This window comes from Borostomias antarcticus (genome assembly GCF_949987555.1).
Source record: "Borostomias antarcticus genome assembly, chromosome: 14".
In the NCBI taxonomy this organism is placed as follows: Eukaryota; Metazoa; Chordata; class Actinopteri; order Stomiiformes; family Stomiidae; genus Borostomias; species Borostomias antarcticus.
This window is the reverse complement of record NC_140247.1, coordinates 24,972,214-24,995,908: the sequence shown is the minus strand read 5'-3', so window position 1 is coordinate 24,995,908 and position 23,695 is coordinate 24,972,214. Positions and strand designations below refer to the sequence as shown.

Here is a 23,695-nt window from a genome sequence, read left to right as displayed (position 1 = left end):
GACTCAGGCTCGTCGACACTGTACCATCTTTCTTTTAGCCCAAGCTTTTTCTATAGTCAGCAATTGCATATGTTTTATGCTCAAACAACCATGCTACACTAGCATACTGTATCTGTATCCTGCATATGGTGGACATTCTTTACTTCAACTTCAACCTTCAAATTAAATAGCTTTAGTCTTAAATCATGATAGTATGGGCAGTACAAAACATAATTAATTAGTCTTAAATCATGATAGTATGGGCAGTATAAAACAGAATTAATGTCCTTTTCAATTCCTCACTGGTACCCATCCAGTGGCCTGTTTCACTATGGGGAGGGAGTATACCTGAACTTGGGCTCATAGAGACCTCATTTTCTTCTACAGGTTATACTGAACATAATTTTCCGTACAAAGGTCCTGTTTAATTTTACAGAAAAGCATGACGGCTTACTTCTCATCCCGGAAACCAAACTCTCTCTTGATTCAAGTGACACTAATTCTTTAACTATATTGAGGTAACAGTTGCTTTATAGTATTTTTTTTACTGTTTTTTTTTTTTACAGTATGTGATGCAAATGTTACTTCATACTTGACAATAGACCTACGGAATCTGTCCTGGTCAAAGTCAATTCAATGTGATAGATACAATATTAGTTTCTAAGATGCTCCTAGCTGCTCCACAGTATAAACACATGGCAGGCTGTGAATGTGTCCTCTAAACAGCTTCCTCTTAAGGTGCTGGTGATTGCAACAACAAAAACCTCCCATAGATAATATATTCACTGCAGACTAATAAGTCTTCAGAATGGCTTATTTTAATATATATATTTATTTTTTACTGAAGATAACGTCATGGAGCAAACAATGTCTGCATCTTCAAGTTCGCTCTCAATGCAGAGTCACACTGGTACAAAGTCAAGCCAAATCCCTTGCTGTAACAGATTATTGAATAATGAAACAAAGCAACTGATTTTAAGATACATTGGGGACCACAGAACACAAAGTTCTGCCAACTAAAGTAATGTGAGACCCAATCACACAATTTACCGCAGTCACATCCACCCCTCTACAGCGTCACCATCATCTTTACTTCCCACATGCAGGAAGTCCTTGTTAAGTGGGCCAAGTGAAAGATAGTGTACTTGTCACTGGGGCTTTTAATAATACAAATGAGGAACATTTCGCACAGAATTTTTCTTCATTTTCTCACTACCTTAGAGCAACAAGCAGATATGGTGCCACTCGTAAAAAAGCCTTGACACAGAGGCAAGGTCACGTCTTTATATCTTCCAATGAAATGGCCATAAAAATAAAGTAATAGACAGTAAAATCGCCAGTCGGCCTGATTGCTCAAGAAGGGTGACTAAGGATGAAGATGGAAAACACAGGAGAAAGTGTGTAAATCAATTGCAAGCTCAGCAACAAGCTTCCAGCACCAGCAAAACCACTATGTCTAACTCTGGCATCAATAAAGTACACTCAAAGCGCAAAAAAGACTGTAGAGTGAATATGCTGTTTAGGTATGCTTAATGCTTCAGCTATTTGAGGTAATCAGTTAAGCTTTACGTGGTTGTAGAGATGCTTTTACCATATGCTTGACTGTGATCACACATGCACACACACACACACACACTAGCATTCATAGACTGCAAGAGTAATGATCAAATGAAAATCATCCGATTTTAAGACCATCACATCTAGAGGATTACAATAGCTTATGATGACACTATATTAGCCAGCATATTAGTCGTCTGCTACAGTACAGTATGTGCTATAATGAACAACATTATCCATGCAACTGGAAACATGCAGTATGGACTCAATATGCATTCTCTAAAGAGTATAGCTAAATGATGCGGCCTTGGAGAGGAAGAGAAGCACTGTGGCGGGTAAGCATGTTTGTTACGCTAATGTCAACTAGCTCAGACGGGCCACTGTAAGGCCAAATGGAGACATAAGTTATGATTCTGTAACAGTGCTTCTCAAAAATGTTCAAACGTTGAGCTGTATAAACTACCGGCAAACCTTACTCTCAACTTGTTCTTACAACTGTACCCCTGAAATTAAGTTATGATCTTTTATCAGAAAGGTGATTCATGCTAGATAATGCTCTCTCTGACTGGTGCCATTGAGATACTGAAGTTTCAAATATGCCATTGTGTAAACCTTATTAAAAGCATATCTTGTTTTTGATGAAACTAGTAGAGGAAGCTTTAAAGAGTTAGGGTGCATGTCCACCGGGGATCTGTATTTTAGAGCTGGTGCTGTTTTCTCGTAGTTTACAATCAGTATTGCGCTCTAGGGCGCTATAGAGACGAGAGCTGTGTTCCAAGTGCTTTTTAGCGCTATAGCGCTGTGAGCTCTAGGCTTTTTTTGCAGTTGAAAAAAGTTGAACTTTTTGGGCTAGAGCGCAGGCTGTAAAAGGCTGTTCTTTTGGCAAAACTGCAGACAGCAAACGTTAGCACTAGCTAACATTAGCTAGCTATCTTAACCAGGATAGTTAATCTGCAGTCTGCAAAAAACACGACACTCATTGCTAACGTAGGTGTAAAACATGGGTAGCCTGGCCAGCTCTAAACCCCAGCTCTAGTGCGCTCTAAGAAGCTGTAAGCTTCGCGCTGTTCAGCTACATTCAGCTTGCCGGTGGACATGCACGTGGGTTACGGACAGGAGATATTAATTTAAGTGTGGTTGTTATACACACTTTAAAGTCCCTCTACCGAACACATTAAACATACTTGTCAACATTTGATATCACTTTATACTCAATGGCTCATAAGGTGGAGGTAGTACTGTATCGCTCTGGGTTATTCTCAAACATCGGCTGTGCAGAACCTATTGACAGTAGGCAGTTATTCACACACAGTAAGGGATCCAGTCTGGTGTAAAACACTGATGAGCCCTGAGCTAATCTCACACTCTCCATCCTGGCTGACACGCCCGCTCTAAGTTATGTTCATGCCGGTTTTTGGAAGTTGTGCGGCGGAGAATGTATGTCATCGATGCAAGTCAAAGCTGCGTGAGATGAAACCACATCTCTTCCCCAGCCTGCCTGTGTCCCCACCGGGGTCCGATACCACCACCAAAACAAAAGTTTGCTCTCTGCTGAAGTCCTTTTTTCTGTCTCTCTCTCCCACAGAACACTCATAGAAATATCTTTGTAGACGGCAATTGCGTACTCCAGGAGGTTTCTCTCATGGATGGACTTTTCCAAGCCTCACGCTGTTTTCTGGCCAGAGAGAGAGACATGTTAACATATGCTCTCACAGTGCACAGTGCTGTATTGGTTAATGCCTTATTATAACAGGTTCTATTTAGTGCCTTCCTGTTGGATACCCATATGGAGTAGAACATTTCTATATCTGCCCACACATTTAGCAGTGGGACTGGTATTGCTCGTGATGGGAGGGCTCTTGAACATTTTCATCAGAAGGCCATTTCATCAAGCTGATAGGCATCCCACTTGTGCCGAGGGGGAGTGTTAATAATGACAAATAAAGGCAATATCAGTGCTGGATAGAAGGCTGTGGATATACAGGGGTCATCTGATGCTTTTTCTATCTGTATTTATGTCTTTTTAGAATGCAGCACATCAGCTCCCTCAGCAGGGCTTACATCTCTGAAGACTATGCCAGAATGAAATATGCAAAAGGGAAAAAAAGACACTTAATATTCCAACTCCGCGCCTCACAGAACCATCATCTCTGGCTGGAACACTTATGTCTTCTTAATGATTTTCAGACTAATGCAATTTCCTCCTGAGTTTTCCGTTTGATATTTCCCCCTCTCTGAAATTGGAGATGGATTCAGAAAACCATGAATTCCCTGTAATAAACCAAACCATGAAACTTATGAGGCACACAATGGGCATGAACTATTGGAGCAAACAAGGCTGTTATCAATGCCATCCCTCAGTAATGAATCCTGCTTCGGTGCTAGCTAGGGCACAAAACTTGTACTACTTGTACTACTCGTCCAAGGATCGTAGGGTACCCCCAAATTACTCCCAATGAGCAGGCTAGCACCTTGCATGGCAGCTGCCGCCATTGGTGTGTGAATGGGTGAATGAGAGGCCAATGTGAAGCGCTTTGGATAAAAGCGCTATATAAGTGCAGTCCATTTACCATTTACTTTGATGCTAGCTAGGGCACACAACTTGTACTACTTAGCTCAGGATTTCAGATGAATATAATATGATCAAGAAGAGAAAAGAAGAAGGTTATGGGAAGGTGATAGGAATTAATTTGCTTTTAGGCTTATTGGAGTCACCCGGCTCACATTAGGCCTCCAGGCTAAGAAGGGGCACGGTTGGGATATAGTCTTGACATTCTCTGCTAGTCGACTCTTTGACTCCGTTTTTTGTCTGCTCTTTGACTCTGATGTGTTCTGAGATTTAGACATTGTGTATATGTCTCCCCCAATGCTGCCATAACTGCCACCACAATCATTCCTGGTGTACTTATCTCATAATATATACCTACAGCAAAAGATAGAACGTGTTAAAAAAAGACACAATAAGCTGAACCATGGTTCTTGCTAATGTGGACATTAGCCCAGAGACAAAGCTTGTGTATTGGTGTCTTAATTTAGAAATTATTTTACATCAAATGAGATGGATCCTTGTGTCCCCAGCCACTGACCACTCCTCTACTAAGTACTGCTTACTTCATTACCTTTTAAACCACACAGGTTAAGTCTTTGAAACGGAACTGGTTAATTATATAAAAGCACTATAGCTACAGATGTACTGATACTGTAAAGCATAAGCTACAGATGGATCATCTGAGGTACTGCTATGTGGGTCGGTAGCTGGATCCATGGGGTTTCAAGCACCTACTTTTCAGTTCTTATTTTGGGCATCTTTCTTCTCTTGGTTAGAAATGCAGTTGTTGTGAGTTGATCTGAAGGGTGATTCTGAGGAATATCAAATAGTACAGAGAAGTCGACTGCGTACGAGGAAAAGGAGCCGAGCATTTGTGTCATCTCTCTGCATTGATTTATAACGGCTGGATGGAGAAAATAAGAGCCTGCTATATAACTGAATCATAGAGGCATTGAATAATACTTTGCTCATGAATAAAATCATTAAAAGAAACAGCAATTCTTCGTATAGGAAGATTGTGACCATAAATCCTGCTCATCGTTATGATGGATGTCCTTATCTGTAAAAACGGTTTTCAAAATCCAAAATCTAACTAATATTTTGGAAGAAGTAACCCGAGGACAGTACTAGGACAAAGTCTTGCTATAATAAAACTTTGAATTATGTTTTTTAGACAGACAGAGTCCGTCCAGAAGGGTCAGTTCCCATATACAGTATGCTAAGCCTAAAAAAAAAGTTATATTGTCTTGACATACAATGTTGAGTTCTGTTAATAACCTCAAGAAAACCAATGTGAAGCAAATCACAGGATATCATAGCACCATGCACATACAGTGCACAGCCAGTGACCATAAAGTCTTCCATAGGGTTTAGCTGTAGGCCTTATGTACTGTAGGGTTTATGAAGCCCTCATTAAGCCTTGAAAGTGATCCCTTCCTCCAGAGTGGGACCAATCTCTTTCTCCAGACTCGCTGGTTTCAGGATTAGCAAGGGGAGGGGCTAAGAGGGTAATGCCAGAACCCTAGCTATGGGACCAGGGGCTGGACTCGGATCCTGCAGCACACAATGACTTCCCATTAATAGGTTGGGGGCTGCCGGGAGAGTCCACCCCAGCACACAGATTTCCAGGCGGACAGTGCCTCTGACACCAGGGTGCCTGGCCTTGGCCATCAGGGGTGATTTGACAAATGATTTCATATCAAGGGGGTCTGCGCTGATTTGGGGGGTAATTGATTGGACGGGAGGCACTTAAATCCCTGATTGGTTTAACTGTAGAGAGGAAATGTGACGGCAGAAGAGAGGGCTATGGTAGTAGGCTGCTGGGAAGCATACTTCCGTGTGGTGCAGGCATTTTCATTTTAGAGTTTTGAAGACATATCAGGATGCAGTACGACAGGACATGCATATACAGTACGATGCTCGCAGAAGAAATCCATGTGCCTGTATCTGAATCCTGCTTTTAATACAACCTGCAGCTAGTATATCTAATTTAACCACACATCCCCAATACAGATCCGATTCCACTATGCAGTGGAATGTGGATGGGAATGGAACATTCTCTCATTATTGATTTGTTCCATATGGAGGTGTGGTCTAAATTCACATTCTCTCAGGAAGCAGCTTCAGGAGTGGGTGGGGCGGAGTCACATTCCATCCATCAATTTCCTGATTTTCTAGATACCATTAACCATTGTTGCGGGAACCGCAGCATGAGAGAGGTGATATCTTTACTTAAAGATGGTGGCTAGCTCGTGGCAGATAGTGGCTTCCCCTGACGACTACTCAGAACCTTCAGAAACATTACAGAAGGAACTACAGTACATGGGAACCAGCAGTGACACACAGAATACTACTGTAACCACCTAGGCGTGAATATAATGTAAAAAATACATCCATCTCTATGAGAGAAGAACTTTGAATTTACAATGTGGCAATGCTATGAAACATATGTTTCATAATATAAGGATTTGTTGCTTCTGAGTTGAAACTATTAACAAATTTTGAAAAAGTAAAATTGAACAGTCCTTCTCAGTCATACTGTTATTTTCTTACGGTCTCTGTGGAAGCCAGCTAAACCAGCGTTGCTGTGACCAGTCATTTGAAACATGCAACGAGCCGTGGCATATGTGGCACATGGACACTCTGCGGATGAAGACACATCTGGTCACCATCAGGATACTGTGTATAAAGCCAACAGTGGGGCCTACAGTATATACAGTACAGTGTGTGTGTGTGTGTGTTATACAGTGTATATATATATATATATATCAGAGGAGGCTCGTCCATTGAGGTAGGGGAGGTGAGTCCTCCAAGTTTTTGGAGAGAAGAGAGGGATTAAAATATAAATATATGAATGTATTTATTTATAATTAATATTTTATATTATCTCAGTTTTGTTCATAAAGTAGGTTTTCCCTATGGATAAAAACCCATTATTGAAATTCTAAAGCTCCAACAGTGACATCTCTAACATGCAGCTAGAGGACCCATAGATATCTATGGAAGGGAGGCTAGCCTCCCTTAGGGCGGGTTCTTTTATATTAAATCAATGTAATGCCTTTTCTTCTTGCTAATTTGTGATTGGCCAAAACGCTGAAAAAGTACCGCAAGGGAGGACAGTACTCCGAACAGGATTTAATGATTCACATTTTGTTAGTCCAATCACATTCCAGTTTCCAGATTTATCACAGTGAAGGCTGATTGAGTCGGCGTTGATGTCTGTGTTTCTCTTCCCTGTGCCATTGGAGACTTTGTGTGTGTTTGTAGGTCCATAATATAATACATCCGAAAGTATTATAGGACATATTATACATCAAACTGTTCGCCTATTTGTCTTGATTCTAGCCATCTAAATATCTAAGCTGACATAAATACTTTTTGAGCTAGAGGCGTATGAACACGACAGTTCCACTGGCAGGCTTTAGCCGGTAACGTTAGCTACTGTACGGGGGCTATGAGGTCGACATCAGGCTATGGCATAGGCAGGCGCGCAGATTGGCTGAAGGCGCAAACTGTCGGCAACTCGTCCAAAACATTTCTAGAGACTGGGTTGCAACACCGCATCGGAGAAATCCACAGCCTGGCTCCTTCTTGCGTGAGAATTGATCGCTTTGCGGTGCTTATTCCTCATCCAGTGATGGATGGGTGGATGGAAAACTTTCAACTGAATGTTCATATTGTTCTGATAATTGTAGGCTATAGCCACATAGCCTTAGAGTGGCAGCATTGACAGCAACCCAAATGAGCTAATCCCATAGCTGTACCATTGCTAGCTAGCCATGAGGGAACTGTTGGATACTACATTTGCTGTGCAACGTTTTCCATTGTCCAGTTGTCAAATCTATTTGCCAACAAACTGTTTGAGAGCCAGCACACCTCAGTGTCCCCTAATCAATTTTTTTTTTCATATATCACCTAACCTCTCCAGCACCTCCCCAATATCAATTATTTTCTCTCTTTAGAGAAGAGTACAATCTATTACAACAACTATTGCTTACAATGTTTTATTGTTGTTTTGTAATATTTTATCATGAATATGATAAATAAATGCTGCATGTAGTTAAAGAAAGTGTTATTCAGTTTTTCATATGATAAAATTGACTGTAAATCCACTTTAAAATCGCACTGAAATGAAAAAAGCATTCTGTCCCATTTTGGTTCACATAGGTCATAGTGTTCACCTATTCAACGATGTATGCCAAAAAAAGAAAAAAAATTCTACTTTTGTTGTAATCTTATATCAAAGTATATAATTTCTTACTTCCTGGAAAACGGTAGGTCACGTGCAATGACGACAACAGGTACCTTAGATTTTAGGCCAATAATCTCACGACATCCACCCGTCAATCAACGCTATCCTTCTATTGAATCTGTCTAAAGTTCTTAAAACCCGTCCACTTGTCAATGTTCCAATCAAATTCCTCAAACTACGGAAGTTAGATGATCTCAAACGTCCGTTTCAGTGCGACTTTAAAGCTGATATTTCAAATAATAACTGACTGAGGGAAAGTGCCCCCCGGCATCCATGGGCAGTTCGCCTCTCTTCCTCCTGTCCTCCTATATATATATATATAAATTAAAGGAAAATCCCTCTTTCACCTGAACAAGAGCCTAGTCATTCCGCGATTCAGATGTGCTCCAAGGCAAACTCAAGGCATGGGTTACATTGGCCATGGGTTACATGCATCTTTAAGAGGAAAAGGATATCCGCCCACTGGATTATACAGCAGCTCACAACACTTTGTTTGAGCAACATTGCTTCTTCAGGCAAAATGACTTGACATGACAGGTAGCCAGGTATATATAGGGGGTGAGCCAATGACATCACAGTCAAACAAGTAAGTAGGCTATACTATGGCACAGGTCATTACATTGATGCATTAAAGCAATGGCAAGTTAATATACAGGCATATCACAATCCATAATACACATAAATACAAGGGCATAGGAAAACGTAGCAAAATCTGGATAGTAATTGGACACAATATAATAATATTCTCATATGAAAAACACAGATCATAGATTTAAAAAATGCAATTATGATCAAAGAGGCCACTAGCTACTAACATGCTAGGAAAACCAGGCAAAAAGAGAACATCACAAAAATGGTATGGCACAAAAAAGATTTTATGTTAAATTCCTCATTTAAACCATTAAGGGACATGGTGTTGAGGAAATAGATCCAGGATGTTTATATATTTACTTGCTTTTTTTTTTACTGCATCAATGTTATGACTTGTACCATAGTATTATAGCCTACTTACTTGTTTGACAGTGATGTCAATGTGATGTCATTGGCTCACCCCCTATATATACACCTGGCTACCTGCCTGAAGAACCCCCTGTGTGGTTGAAACGTTGCTCAAAGAAAGAGTCGGGAGTTATAATCCAGTGTGTGGATATTATTGTCCTCTTCTAGATGCATTTTGTTTATCTTGTATCTGCCCTAAAGTACAGGTTGGATGTGCTCACAGTTACTTCACTGTACATAGGCATCTTCACACACACACACACACACACACACACACATATATATATATATATATATATATATTCTTTTATAGCACAGCAAGCTGGCAGTGCAGCTTACCTTTTTCTGTTTGACATGGACATGCTGTGCTCGCTAGTGACACATGCTACACAGGAGCAGACCCAGAGGTCCCTGATGACCTTTCACATTGTCTTCTTCCTCTCCAGTCGCACCACATGTGACTGAGGAGGACAGTGGGCCTGTGAGGTCACCTCGGGCACCTCGCTAGCTAAAACAGAGCTCTGGAGCGGCAGCAGGGCTGCTGCTGCTTTGTCCTACAGGATCAGTTTACCTCATATGAATTGTGTGTGTGTGTGCGTGCTTGTGTGTGTGTTTGCGTGTGTGCATGAGTGTGTTTGTGTTTGCATGTTTGCGTGTGTGTTTGCGCGCGTGTGTGTCTGCGCGTGCATGTGTGTGTTTGCATGTGTGCATGTGTGTGTTTGCATGTTTGCGTGTGTGTTTGCGCATTTGCATGTGCGTGTGTGCATGAGTGTGTTTGTGTTTGCATGTTTGCGTGTGTGTTTGCGCGCGTGTGTGTCTGCGCGTGCATGTGTGTGTTTGCATGTGTGCATGTGTGTGTTTGCATGTTTGCGTGTGTGTTTGCGCATTTGCATGTGCGTGTGTGTGCGTGTGTGTATGCCCATGTAACCCGTGGCCCCATGCCTTGCGTTTGCCGTGCTATACATCTGAATTGCGGCATGACTCGGCTCTTGTTCGGCTGCTGGAGGGATCTTCCTTTATTAGACCCTATGAATCATCATTAAGATCTGCGCCACTGGGATTTCCTCCAATCACTGCCAACAGTTTCTGCAGAACATTACAATACAGTAGAGCCTGTATGACTATTGCTTGCAACAACATCCCCAATTTAATTTTATGAAATATTCCCTATACAGTACAAGCTCACAACATGATGCAAGTAAGATATGAACATGACAGGGATACAGAGAGCATGCAGCACATAGCACCTAGGTGTGCTGCGTAAAGAAGTGGGTATACTCTGACTAAAGAAGTGGGTATACTCTGACTAAAGAAGTGGGTATACTCTGACTAAAGAAGTGGGTATACTCTGACTAAAGAAGTGGGTATACTCTGACTAAAGAAGTGGGTATACTCTGACTAAAGAAGTGGGTATACTCTGACTAAAGAAGTGGGTATACTCTGACTAAAGAAGTGGGTATACTCTGACTAAAGAAGTGGGTATACTGTAGCAGAAATGTTACTGTTTTTACATTAGTGGTGTTTAAAGGAGTGGGTCTACTGTGGGTCCATGGATAAAGAAGTGGGTATAATCTGATTAAAGAAGTTGGTCTACTGTGGGTTCATGGATAAAGAAGTGGGTCTACTGTGTGTCCATGGATAAAGGAGTGGGTCTACTGTGGGTTCATGGATAAAGGAGTGGGTCTACTCTGTATACCTCCATAATACCCCCCACCACACCACTGCATAACGCTGCCAATGGAAAAATGAACGTGTTACGGTATCACAGAGGCATAAGGCGGTGTGTGAGGATTTTGGTTGCCGTACTAATTTCAGCAGAACTGGCAGGGACAGGGTGAGGAGAGGACCCCCTACGAGGAGAGGTGGCTGAACCCCACCCCCAGCCTGGCCCTCTCCATCTGCCATCCTGTTTGTACATTGTACTGTACAAAACCATGGCAGTCATTTCACAGAATCGTATAGTTTTCAATGTGGAAAAGATTCCCGCACACTTATATTACCATGGAGGACTAAATTATATTTTACGGTATATCTTTTGTGTGTTTGTTTGTCTGTTAGAAGGATTACACAAAAACTGCTGGACGAAGGGTGTAGCATGGTTCAACTTGGAACCCATTAAATTCTGGAGCGGATTCGAATCACGGGGCGGGTCCACGAGCCGCCCAAACGCAGACGGCATTTCACCTCCATTCATTTTTTAGACCAGGTTTACGCTAAAACTACCAGACTAATTTTCATGAAACTCGGTGGAGGGGTGTAATATTCCATTAAATTCTGGAGTGGACCCGAATCACGGGGCGGTTCCACAAGCCACCCAAACATGGCCGGGCCGACCATTGACTTTTTGGACTAGGATTATGCAAAAGAAATACCAGCCTGTTTTTCTTAAAACTCGGTGGAGGGGTGTAGCATGGATCAATATAGAACCCATTTAATTTTGGTGCACAGATCCATGAAGTGCATTCCATTCCAGTCATTTAGCAGACACTTTTATCCAAAGAAACTAACGATAATTGCATTTAACATAGGAAACCCTAGGGGCGGAGGTCTGTGCTCTCTGACCGACATTTCTGGTTTCATTTTTATTTTCGATTATACAATGTGTTCCCACAGCGCACCTCCAAATAACTGCTTTTGGGATGTGAATGTGTTCACTTTTGAATTGTATTACATACTGTACTGTAGTAGGCTACTGCTTCGCCATAATGTAGTATGATGCTACTCATAATATCATCCACTATTCCCATATAAAACAAGAACAATCAGCATGCCTGCGCATTCAGAAACCTCCAGTATCACGCTCACGACTTCTTAGCCTGCCTGGCTGGTTGTGCTGAAAATCTGAGGTGAGACACTCTTCAATTATTCACAGATAGCAAGACATTCCTTCCTTTTGCTTCTCACCAGGAGAATAGACCATTTTAAAAAATAATAAGAGAAAAAAGAAGACAAGCATCTTGTGATGAATAAAAGGAGACAGAGGAAGGACAATGCATGTAATGCTAGTTATTGTTGCAGTTTAACAATGTGTAGACCCCTGGGGCAGACATAATGCAATGTATGGCCCTTTGAGTGCCATCGTTATGGAAACCAAAGGCCCTGGACGACCAAGTTGCCCGCCCACTCAGGCTGCTGTTAATCACCTTCCCTCAGATCCTGGCACAGCTGAATTTGGCCAACGTGTCAAGAAGCAATTATGAGTACTTAGTGTTCTGCCCACCCATCCATCCCTCTCCCTGTCTCTCTCTCTCTTTTCCTTCTCTCTTCATGTAATTACAAAGAAGACCTTTTTAAAGATTCCCTCCTCATTCATATCTCTCCCCAGGATGCGTACAATGCAGATGGAAAGAAAGAGAAGAAGAAGAAAGATGGAGGATTTTCTAAGCACCATATAATCAGACATTCCTCTGTATGAATCAGATCCACCAATTTACTCATAACGTACAGTATCATACTGGCTGAGTGACATCCCAAAATATCCTACTGGTCCAGCACATTCTTTTTGCATATTAGGTGTGTGCGGATCATAGACACGAATGTGAGCGGACGAGAGTGCGATTATGTTCTGCTGGTTGCAGCTAAAGCAACACGGTTGCAAATCATCAACATCCCCCTGCTCGTTACACCATTACAGATCAGCAGCAAAAATAAAAGAAAAAGACACCAAAAGGGACTGCAAGCTCTCCCGAAATTCCAAGGACAGTCTGAATTCCTAAACGTTAACTTGGAGGTGAGGTGACAGGATGGACTTTGTCATTGTCAGACAAGACTCTCATTAGAGGTGATCTAAATACGAATGGTTGAAGGACGGATCGGCAATTAGGGTGTCGTTTTGTGTTGACGGGGCTCTGTACAAAGCTGATTGCTGTTCTCATTATTTCACAACGACAGTGACAGGCAAGGTGGTATTGTGTTATATTATTTAGTGCCATATGCAGTTTACAGCTTTCAATACCAGTGCATGCAGTCACTTCAGAAAGATGGCAGGGCATTAATGTTGTGAGGTGACATTGGGAATGACCACATGATGGCAGGTTGTCAGACAGCTGGCCTCTCTCCAATGCTTTCCTTTTACCAAGTCGTCATGTAAAGGTTATCTGCTCCATCTTGACTGCAGCAAAAGACATGGGCATCTTTTACACTTCAGGGGGACTAAGTGTACCAATCTAACACATTATCACATTCACAAAGTGGCAAGAAACGGGAGCAGTGTTAGTATGAAAAGCTACTTTAATCGATGTGTGAAGAATTTCTGGATAGTCTTTGAGAGAGGGCTTAGGTGTACATAACCAGTCAAATTAACATTGAATACATCTGCCTCTCTCACTTCTTGGCTGGTAACATGTTAATGTTATGCACAGCACTGTCACCTTAAAGTGCTGGTTTACAGCAACTGCTCATATACCACCCACGTTTTGGTGTGCAGTGTCTGTCTCTAGGTCGTCCTACTTTCTGCTCCTGCATCTTTGTTTGCCATGATTTAAAACTTGTGAATGTGAATGGCCGGCAATGTTTGGGCGGCTTTGTCCGAACCCCGTGTCTCTAGCGGCCCCCACACAGGGAGCTGGCTTTCATCAAAGTTATGTTTTAATTAGTGGATCCGCCCGCCATGGGCTCTAAGTTCACCCATGCTACACTGCCGCTGAGTGACATGAAATTCAGTCTGGTAGATTTTGCGTAATCCCGCTGACAAATAAATAAATGAACGAACGAACAAACAAACACACCACAGCTGGGGCGAAGGTCAAAAGAGTATTGTCATGATTGCTAAAACCAAGGAGGATCAGAAGCAACATTTCCATCCATTCTCTATGGCAGACTAAGGGCTAAATGTGGTGAACAAATTCACCACAAAACGATTTTTTTGTGTCACGTAATGTGGTCATGATGACGATGAAGTGCAGTTGTTGCAAGCTGTATGCACAAGCCAATATGCTGGCACGCACATTTTCTATGTGTACAGATGATGTTAAAACAGCCCTTTCAGAGCCTACTGTTCCACTCTTTACACTCTATATAGTCCACATGTGGTGCAGTTATCATGAGACCATCCTGATCTCACAGTTCACTTTCCGTTTCTCTCTGCAGATCAGTCTGGATTCCCCCCTATCTTGAACGATTTCTCTTCGATTACATTTTGACCGGGCCAAAGACAGACAACAGACAATCATAGCACAAACACACAAGAATGGATGGAGGAGGGCTAAGAGAAGGCAGTGAAGAAGAGAAAGGTCTTGAGGTGCAATTGGAAAGCTGGGAGGGACTCTGAGTCTCTCTGACCAGGGGGAGGAAGTTCAAGAGCTTGGGAGCAGCCCTGCAGAAGGCCCAGTCCTCCAGGACCTAGGGGTGGAGAGGAGGGAGGCTGAGGTAGATCTGAGGGACTGGAGGGTTTGGTAGGGGGAGAGGAGGTCTGTGAGATATGGGGGGTGGGGGAGGGGAGGGGGGGGGTTGATGAAGGGCTTTATAGGTAAGGATTTTGTAGTTGATCCGACAGGAGACAGGAAGCCAATGGGAAGTCTTCTAAGACTGGGTGATGTGGTGCCAGGATGGAGTCTATTGATGGAGCTAGCAGAGAGGAGTGAGTTGCAGTAGTTGAGACGGGAGGAACTAAAGGCGTGGATCAGTCTGTCAGCAGCGGGGTGTGCAAGAGAGGGACGGATCTTTGCAAGGTGTTACAGGGAGAATTTAGCAATGGTGGTCGAGGGGTATTGAGGATCATGAGTGCCTGGGAGGATGGGGAGACTGTGGTGCCATCAATGTAGCTAGCCCCTTTTGGTCCTGTAGAGGCCCAAAAACTGCCCCTTATTCCACCATAGGAAAAAAAAGATAATTAATTATTCTGGCCTAATTGGCAACGAAAAGCTCGTCGAACAAGTGTCCCCATATGCGCACTCATCTAAATGAGCAGTCTTCTTCTGCTTTTATCATGATTTTGTCTCACATTGAGTTTTTCAGAAAAATATATTTTTTAAATATAAGCAATGTTTGCACAACCCTCATGCAACTGTGAGTGCATTTTGGTAACATTTTCTATGAAGCCCATGTCCGTAACGTATTATAGACATATTTATAATGCGTTATAATCTGCTTAAAGCACTGTATAACTATAATACTCATACATATTCCAAATAATCATAACACATTATAAAGTATTTTAGAATGACTTATACAAGGTCAAGTATCATAATATTTCATAATTGCTGGTTACTGCTGGTAATTGCTGGTTAAATATGTTTTCCATAAGGATCGTATAGTGTATCATAATTCTCATAATTGTAATATATTATAATCATTTTATAATGCATTACAATCAGTGTTAAAATGCATTATAATGTAATTATAAGTTACTCTGTGGTCAGAGTGGACATTGTGTAAAGTAATACAAATTCCTGTGTTATAGATGGATATACATTACAAGCTGGCTATAAGTCACTATAAGTAGTCATTGTATGCTTTAAATATCAGAGGTCGGGTAGTAGGCTATACATTATGAAACAACAACAATAATAATAATAATAATAAATGGGATTTCTATAGTGCCTTTCTAGACACCCAAGGACACTTTACAAGAACAGAGAAGACAAATCAGACAAAACAACAGACAGGACTAACAACACAGGGTAAGCTAACTGAGAGAGTTAACTGGCTAACTATTGGGCCAAAAGCCTGGGCAAACAAGTTTTGAGGGCTGATTTGACAGGCCAACCACCATAACCAACCACCATATTTTTCTAAAGCATTATGAATATTTATGAATATTTATGAGTGCTTGTAACTATAATTATACACTGCAGATCATAGTGCATTACATGTTTATAATGCGTTATAGACATGGGTGTCATAGAAAATGTTACAGATATGTCTGTGCAACAGTTATTCAACAAGCTTTTTGTTACCAGCTAGGCAGAGACTAAATGTTATTTTTTTCACTTTTAAGGGACTGTAGTTACAGTGAGCGCCAACTCATCCAACACAGTTGGTCATCTACAGGACCGAAAGGGGCTGCCATCAATGGTGAGTGTGAAGTCGTTGATCTATCTGAGGGTGGGCTTGGAGCCGATGAGGAGGAGTTCAGTTTTCTTGCTGTTGAGTTTAAGGAAGTAATTGTAGTCCAGGAAAAGGATCTAGCTCAGCGGAGTTGGGAGACAGTGCCAAGGCCAGCTCCAGTAGCTGGCCAGCGAACCTCAGAGCTAGCCAGCTAGCGTTAGCAAGTAGCCATGTGCAGGGGCGGACTGGCCATCAGGAGCACCGGGAATTTTCCCGGTGGCCTGGTGCGCCAACTGCCCCCCCCTGTCAACAAAACTAAACTGAAGGTGTTCCATCTCACCGCGTCGGCTCGGCTCGTGGCCTGACTGGGGTTACATTTCCCGGCATGAAATATTCACCCAGTCCGGCCCTGGCCATGTATAGTAGCTACTAGGGATGTCACGAGAACCCATACTTCGGTACCAAGTCGATGCCAAAATTCTGAAAATGTGATGGTACTAAATAAACTTTTTTTTTTATTAATTAAACTAAATAATAACAGCTGTCTGCTCATGCGGTTTCCCCTGTAGGCTATGGAGGATCAGGTTGGCCTCCTAAAATCCTAACCTTAAAACATGAACAACATAGCCACACACACACACACACACACACACACACACACACACACACACACACACACACAAAGCCTGCCTTGGTTGTCATGGATGAAGACATACCCCATGTGGCACACGACACCCCCCTCTGCCTTTGTAATGCAGTGTTCCATTTGGCTCGTGAAGTCGTGATTTATGAGATACTACTCGCAGTTTTAACTAGAATGCCCCTCTTGACTTGTTTTCTCGGCTTGTGAACTCGTACAACTTACCCTACCCTCAGTTTGCTCTGGAAGTCGTGAACAAGATGGCAGCTCCCTGTGTAAACTAAAACTTTAGTAATACTGTTTTATTAGCATTTCTGTCTTGTTGGTGTCTCATTAAATCAGTCGTACACACAGTATTCCCCAAAGGACAAGAAACGCTACCACGCGTGGTTTACCTAAATAAAACTAGCTAACGTCCATCTTTGTTCTGAGCTGTTGTTGTCGTCTACTGTAACGCGGTTGGGTGAGGTCGTTCTCCGTCTCTCCCACCTCCCATCTCACCAATTCCAGTCAAAACCAACGCAGCATACAGTAACTATAAATAACTACCATAAACAACTATTTCAATTATCCTTGTAATATAAAAGCACAATAATGTTGGAAGGGACAAACTGCAAATACAATTGGCAACCTTTTCAAACCCATTAGCTGACACATCCCCTTACTGACCAGAGCTAAGAAGGAGCAGAGGCTTACCTTATGAGGGCAGATGGGAGTGATGGAGTTGAAGGACTTCTCTGGTGTCTGGCTCTGATTCTACAAGAAAAACACATTATCAGAGACCTGCTTTCTGTGGAAGGCATTGGACAGACAATCTTTTATGACAGGACAGTGCAGGCTGCTTATTTTTCTGTAGTTAATAGGCTGTGTCTGCAGTACATAACCCTGGCTTAAGTGAACTGCTCAAAAAGTAGGTTTTAGCACTACCCTCATCCACAACTATCTCTCACATCGCTCACGGTCCTTAACCCTGTAAAACCCAGACATAGTAAAACATAAAAACAATAAAATGCAGCCTTTCAAGTTGGTGTTGTAGGAGACCTTTGGAGATGATAATAAAGTGTTTGCCAAATGTTGTTTTTTTTGTAAGGTTTTATGGGAATGTTGTAACGTTACAACGTTGGGTGAGGTGGGTAGCAGAATTTCCTGTAGGCCATTTGTACTCATTGTCTAAACAACAAGGTACAAACATTTGTACCCCAGTAAAGCAACTAAGGGTTCATTTGCATAGTATGTAATATGAATAATATAATTTGACAATAACATTTGACATTTTTATGAACAGTGATTTTATTTTAAAAAAAAAAATATATATATATATATATAAAGGAATGCATGTGCAAGGCAAGCATGTGCTTGTATGCAGGAACAGACATATATGTACAGTATATACATATATGTCATATATGGGTTGGGGAGTTGTGCAAATTTCTTTGATATGATATCATTTCACATAACTTCATTCATTGAAAGGAATCATCATCCCATCCACAGAGTTGTGTTGTTCTGGTACCACCTGCAGGAACTTCTCTCTGAATGAATCAAGCCATAATAATAATAATAATATGAATAATTAATTTTATTTATATAGCACACTTTAAAATGCAGGACAAATCTCAAGGTGCTTCACAGAGTGCAGTAAAAAAACATAAAACATAAAGGGCAATAACTGGCTAAAATAATTTAACATAATTAAAACTAGGATTAATGACAAATATTACATAGGAAAATAAAATAAATCTAATAATAATAACAATAATAATAATCTAGTAGAAGGCGGCACGGAACAAGCCATGGTCTAATTTTCCAGAGTTTGTCCTTTTTTTCCGTCTATGACACTGTCAAGTTGTTGACTAAATGTAAGGATGTCAACATAGACTGGAATCTGTTGCGTGGCATCACATCAGCAACAGGGGGGTGCCGTGTGTCTGTCTCCCAATACGGCTTCCAGACATTTGTACAAGGCCCATCTTCAGGTACATGCCCAGCATTTTCTTTATTTCCTTGGTATTGGTGTTTACAGATGTCCCTTTTGTTTGAAGGCTGTACTCATTTGTGTTTGTCGTCAGAGAATGATGTCTTTGGACACAAACTGATGGAAGTATTCCAGTGGTATGCGGAGAGAACTCACATCTTCTGTGAGAGGTGGACCAGAAGAATCAGTATTAGGGCTTGTGAAATCTTTTTTCTGCCACCAATATCTGTCACTGGGCTTGGCATGTTTGGCCAGTTGGGGCTCAATGTCCGCATCTTGTGGGAAGTCATTGGGTGGTTGGTTTTCTTTGTCCACTTCTCCACAGGCTTCTTCATCCGACTCTTCATCAGTTTCATCAAAGTTTATGTCCACATCACTCTCTCCATTCTGGAGAGCATCTATCAGATCCTGTACACAGTAGCGAGACTCTCCTTGCTAGTGACATTCTGAAATGGGAAAAAAAGGAAATACCTTTAGTACATTGGTGGCAGGGCAAATGTGTTTACACATTCCACTACAGTAACCTATTTACACTTTTCACGTCACACAATACTGTCTGGCCGACCTATTGTGCTCTGATTATCACCGTAAAAGGAAGGCATGCAGCCCCCCACTTACAACCACACTCTGCATTCTTGAACATTCGCAACAGGCATCCCCCAGTATCCTTCCAGAACTAACTTTGAGCTTTGACTATGGATTGAGCCAAAATAGTGGCAGATATGCACGAACAGAAGGAGGAACTGTTCAAGGTGATTACTGAAACATGACAAGCAGTGAAATGTGATACGCTATTGCAGTATATTTTGGGAATTCAGCTTCGAGTGTGATGGGTTACAAATATTACTGGATTAGAAATTAGAGTAAAAATAAATATATAGCCTACACTATATATATAATGGGGTATGGAATGTGTAGAAAATGTGTGTAATTTAAAATATATTGTTAAAACTAGAAAATCCCTGTCTGTTTAGACTGCCAGATATGTACAACATGGCTGCTCACTGCCACACTCTCCCAGTGTTGTAGAAATACATCAAATATATAACATGCTCTAATTTACATTTGGAGGATGTATTTCACAATAACAACATATGTACAGGCTCTAGGCATTGTAATATCACCCCATAAAATATTAAAGGCATTTTACTTACTTACATTTGATGAATCCAGCCCAATGAAACAATGTGTTGTTGCTCAGCCAAAGTTTTGGAAGTTGTGATATATCATGACCTTGAGGGCGGGACTTATATACAAATGTCCTTTCTAATAGCATTGTGAGACTGAACAATAGGACCCAATGACTATGTTTATGAAAAAAAAAAACATGTATACCTTTTTTTTTTAGATAAAATAAAAATGTTCTTTTTTTCAAGTTCTGCAACGTCGGATCTTGATCTTGACAATATTATCCTAAACTTAATCGGAAATGGGTATAGTGATTATGTTTTTGTTTGTTGTTTTTTTCATTCATCTGCCATAAAGATGACTGTCCCTGCTTTATCAGTCTGGAGATTTAACATACAGTAGCATATGAACATAGCATATTTAACATAACAATGATTATCATATTGTTAATAGAGCTATACATCAGACGGATACAAGAAAGAAAAAAAGCACTAAAAGGTGATGCCAACCGAAGTCAACAAGCCAACAACAGATGGTCCTGCTGTTTGTTATTACGTAAAGATGTGGAGTGTTTGAATACTTAAAAAAAGCAGAGAGAAAATGACAAAAAAAGAGAGGCATCTTGAGATTAACTGGAATAAAAGAAGTCACGGTGAAGTGTAGCACAATAGGAGAAATGGACGCCTTAACTAACTTCCCAGAATTCTGCCACAACACTTTCCACTCTTCCTCCTGGGAATGCCTGCTGATTCCAAGCAGGTGGTGCCGGTTATGTCCTCATATCCAATTATCCTCCCGTGGTATGGCAAATGCTCCCTGACATTGTAAATGGCTTCCTCGTGGTATCACCAAGAGGGTGGAGACAATGAACTGTCCAGACTCCTAACGTCTATATTTCATCACAGCTTAAAGGAGTGTGTAGCAACTGTGAAGAGGTCCCAGCTTTCACAGAAACATAAACACTAGCTCGTAAAATATGAATGGAGCTACGGCCTACCATAGCTTGGCTGTCCATGTTTTCCCTCCGCACATTAAGAACTTTATCCATAATATAATAATTGAATATGTTGTGTATGTGTGTGTGTGTGTGAGAGAGAGAGAGACAGAGAGAGATAGATCGAGAGAGAGAGTAAGAGGTACAGTCGAGAGTGTTGATTAGTTTACCGCTCTCCAGCAGTGATTTCTAGCTGTAATATTGCTCAGGCGGTTTCCACTTCTGCTCATGACCTTGTTCCAAACAATATCTGGAATATCACAATCGAATCATCGCTGCAATTAGATGGCTGGACAATGGAGGCTTTAGTGTGTATGCTCACCTGTCCCAAGGGTGAAATAGAGGAAGTTTATTCTCGTATTTGGATGTCAGCATTCCTCTCAATAACCTCTTGGGCTTGTTTTGCAAATCAGAACTCCCATTAAGCTGGATGCTTATACTGTACCATAAGGGCTTTAACCGTATTTACCTCGTTGCTTATTGCATCCCCTATCACAATCTATCGCCTGGTATTTGCCAAGTCTGCATGGATGAAGTTAAAGCTTTCTATTGAACAAAGGCTTAGAAAAGCGTTAGAGATTCTCTGTGATGTTGCATACTTTTTTCTTTTTTTTCAGCAGGTCCCTCAACTGCTATACCATCAGAGCTCAATGGGGCATAGCAATAGGCTGCAAAGTGACATAATATCCCTGCTATCACTGTGGCAACTGACTTATCTGCCGGGTATCATAGCAGGTAGTGACTGGAGCACTTTGAAATGTCACCTTCCCACAGGTGCGTGGAGACACCAAGGTCTCTGGCTCTGTGGGGGCTCATTTTCCAAAGCCGTCTGAATTTCTTTCCTTTTCTGTTTTTTCTGTAGCAAACTCTAGTGCTGAGAGTTAAACGCTTGAGTCAATGTCCCAACGCTCCTGATCTGTATTCCTTGATACTGTATGTTGTTGTAGATAGTTTTATGTTCAAGCACAACCCTTAGGCATTTCAGTGCAGCTGTGCATTCTTGTAGTACATGGCATCCATTATTTGGCATTGAAGAATGAATGTATTTCTTAAAAAAAAAACACTAGAGTTCAATATTTGACTTCAGAACTAAAGGTGAGTGGGCTGTTTAAGCTTGATAGCAACCATAGATAAATACACACGCACGCACACACACACATACACACACACACACACACACACACACACACACACACACACACACACACATTGTAAAGATATCCTCAGGCTGCAATGAGTGTGCTATGTTTTTGTTTGTTTGTTTTTTACAGGATTAACAACATTAAGATCACATTTCATTATTTTAGCAGAACAAAACAATGATGTTCATGGAAGGCTTGTAATTTATTACAACTCCAGGGACACTTACATGTAACAGATTAATATATGATCATGAATATTCATCAATATAGGCACAAGGCAACTAGTCTAATCTGAGCCTTAAATCTATATTCCGCATATTCATTATGCAAATTGAAAATTATATATATAATTGACCTGTATATATATATATATATATATACACACTACTTGTACTCAACCACAGGATGGTCATGTTTCCAAATCAACATTTTGGTTTCGTACATTGCGTGCCGTATCTGCTAAGGAAACATTATTGACAGGCATGGTAACATGGGTCCTTGGATTACACCGCATATTGATGTTTATTGTCTTTTTCTGAGCCAGGCTGGCGATTGTAATTTGATTAGGGCCAGTGGGGACACAACTCTGAGACATATCAAAAATTTGATTTTTTTATTTTCTTCAAAAGAAGACGGTAAAACGGTTTGAGATTGAGATTTGAGAGAGTCGAGGGAGGAGGATTGGCTGACTTGACCTGCCACCCATCACTGTAAACCTACAGTAGGAGAACTTCTCTATCTAATCTCTTTTCTGCAGATATATATATATATATATATATATATATATATATAAACAAGTACAGTATTGAGTAGTGCCAGAGGACCAGAGTGGACAGTGCTCTTGGCACGCTGGTGGTTGTGGTGGGCCGATGGCACTGACAGCTTTCTCCTCACATACAACGAGGAGCTTTCTTTTGGCGTAAACTTCATTGGCTTCGTTTCAAAAGTGGCCGGGCAAAATGTTATTTTGTCAGTTGCTGCTGCATCTCCACTCCTCACTCCTCTCACTCCTTGCTCCCTAGCAGAACTCTAGCGCGGTAATTCCAGGACAGTCAAATATCTTTGATCATGTGACTGCCATGTTGTTGTTTTTATCTGCTGCCTATGGAGTTCCCTTGCCAGTGTGACATGACAAGTGCTGATGATAGGCAGCGAAAAATAAATAATGTAACAAGCATTCAAAAAACATTTGTTTGAGGGGGATTCATGTGTTTCTTGAATATGAAGATGTATCTCATCGTATGTAGTAATATAATACACAGTGTGTGTGTGTGTGTGTGTGTCTGTGATAGCCTGTCTTTGTATTCTGAATAGATTATCTTGTATTATATCTGACTGGTCATTCTCTTGAATGTAGAAATGTTCTCGTGCTCTGTCACTATGCTGACTCTGACACCGCAGACCATGCTATGCCACAGAGAGAGGCACTGTAAGCACAATTAAGGATTTGACACACAATCAGGATGCTGGGTTTCAAACAACAATCCTCCCAAC

At 41.3% G+C, this 23,695-nt stretch overlaps 1 protein-coding gene across 2 annotated transcripts in view; it reads right to left on the bottom strand.

Moving 5' to 3' along the window:
* The window catches only part of pcdh11 (protocadherin 11), a gene marked incomplete at both ends in the record, with an annotated part of 154,635 nt that overhangs the window by 78,548 nt on the left and 52,392 nt on the right, over nucleotides 1-23,695 (bottom strand). For both annotated transcript variants that reach the window (XM_084448742.1, XM_084448743.1), the window contains one exon: nucleotides 17,659-17,718. In XM_084448742.1, coding sequence (XP_084304868.1) covers nucleotides 17,659-17,718 — 60 coding nt within the window. The remainder of the gene's footprint in view (nucleotides 1-17,658; nucleotides 17,719-23,695) is intronic.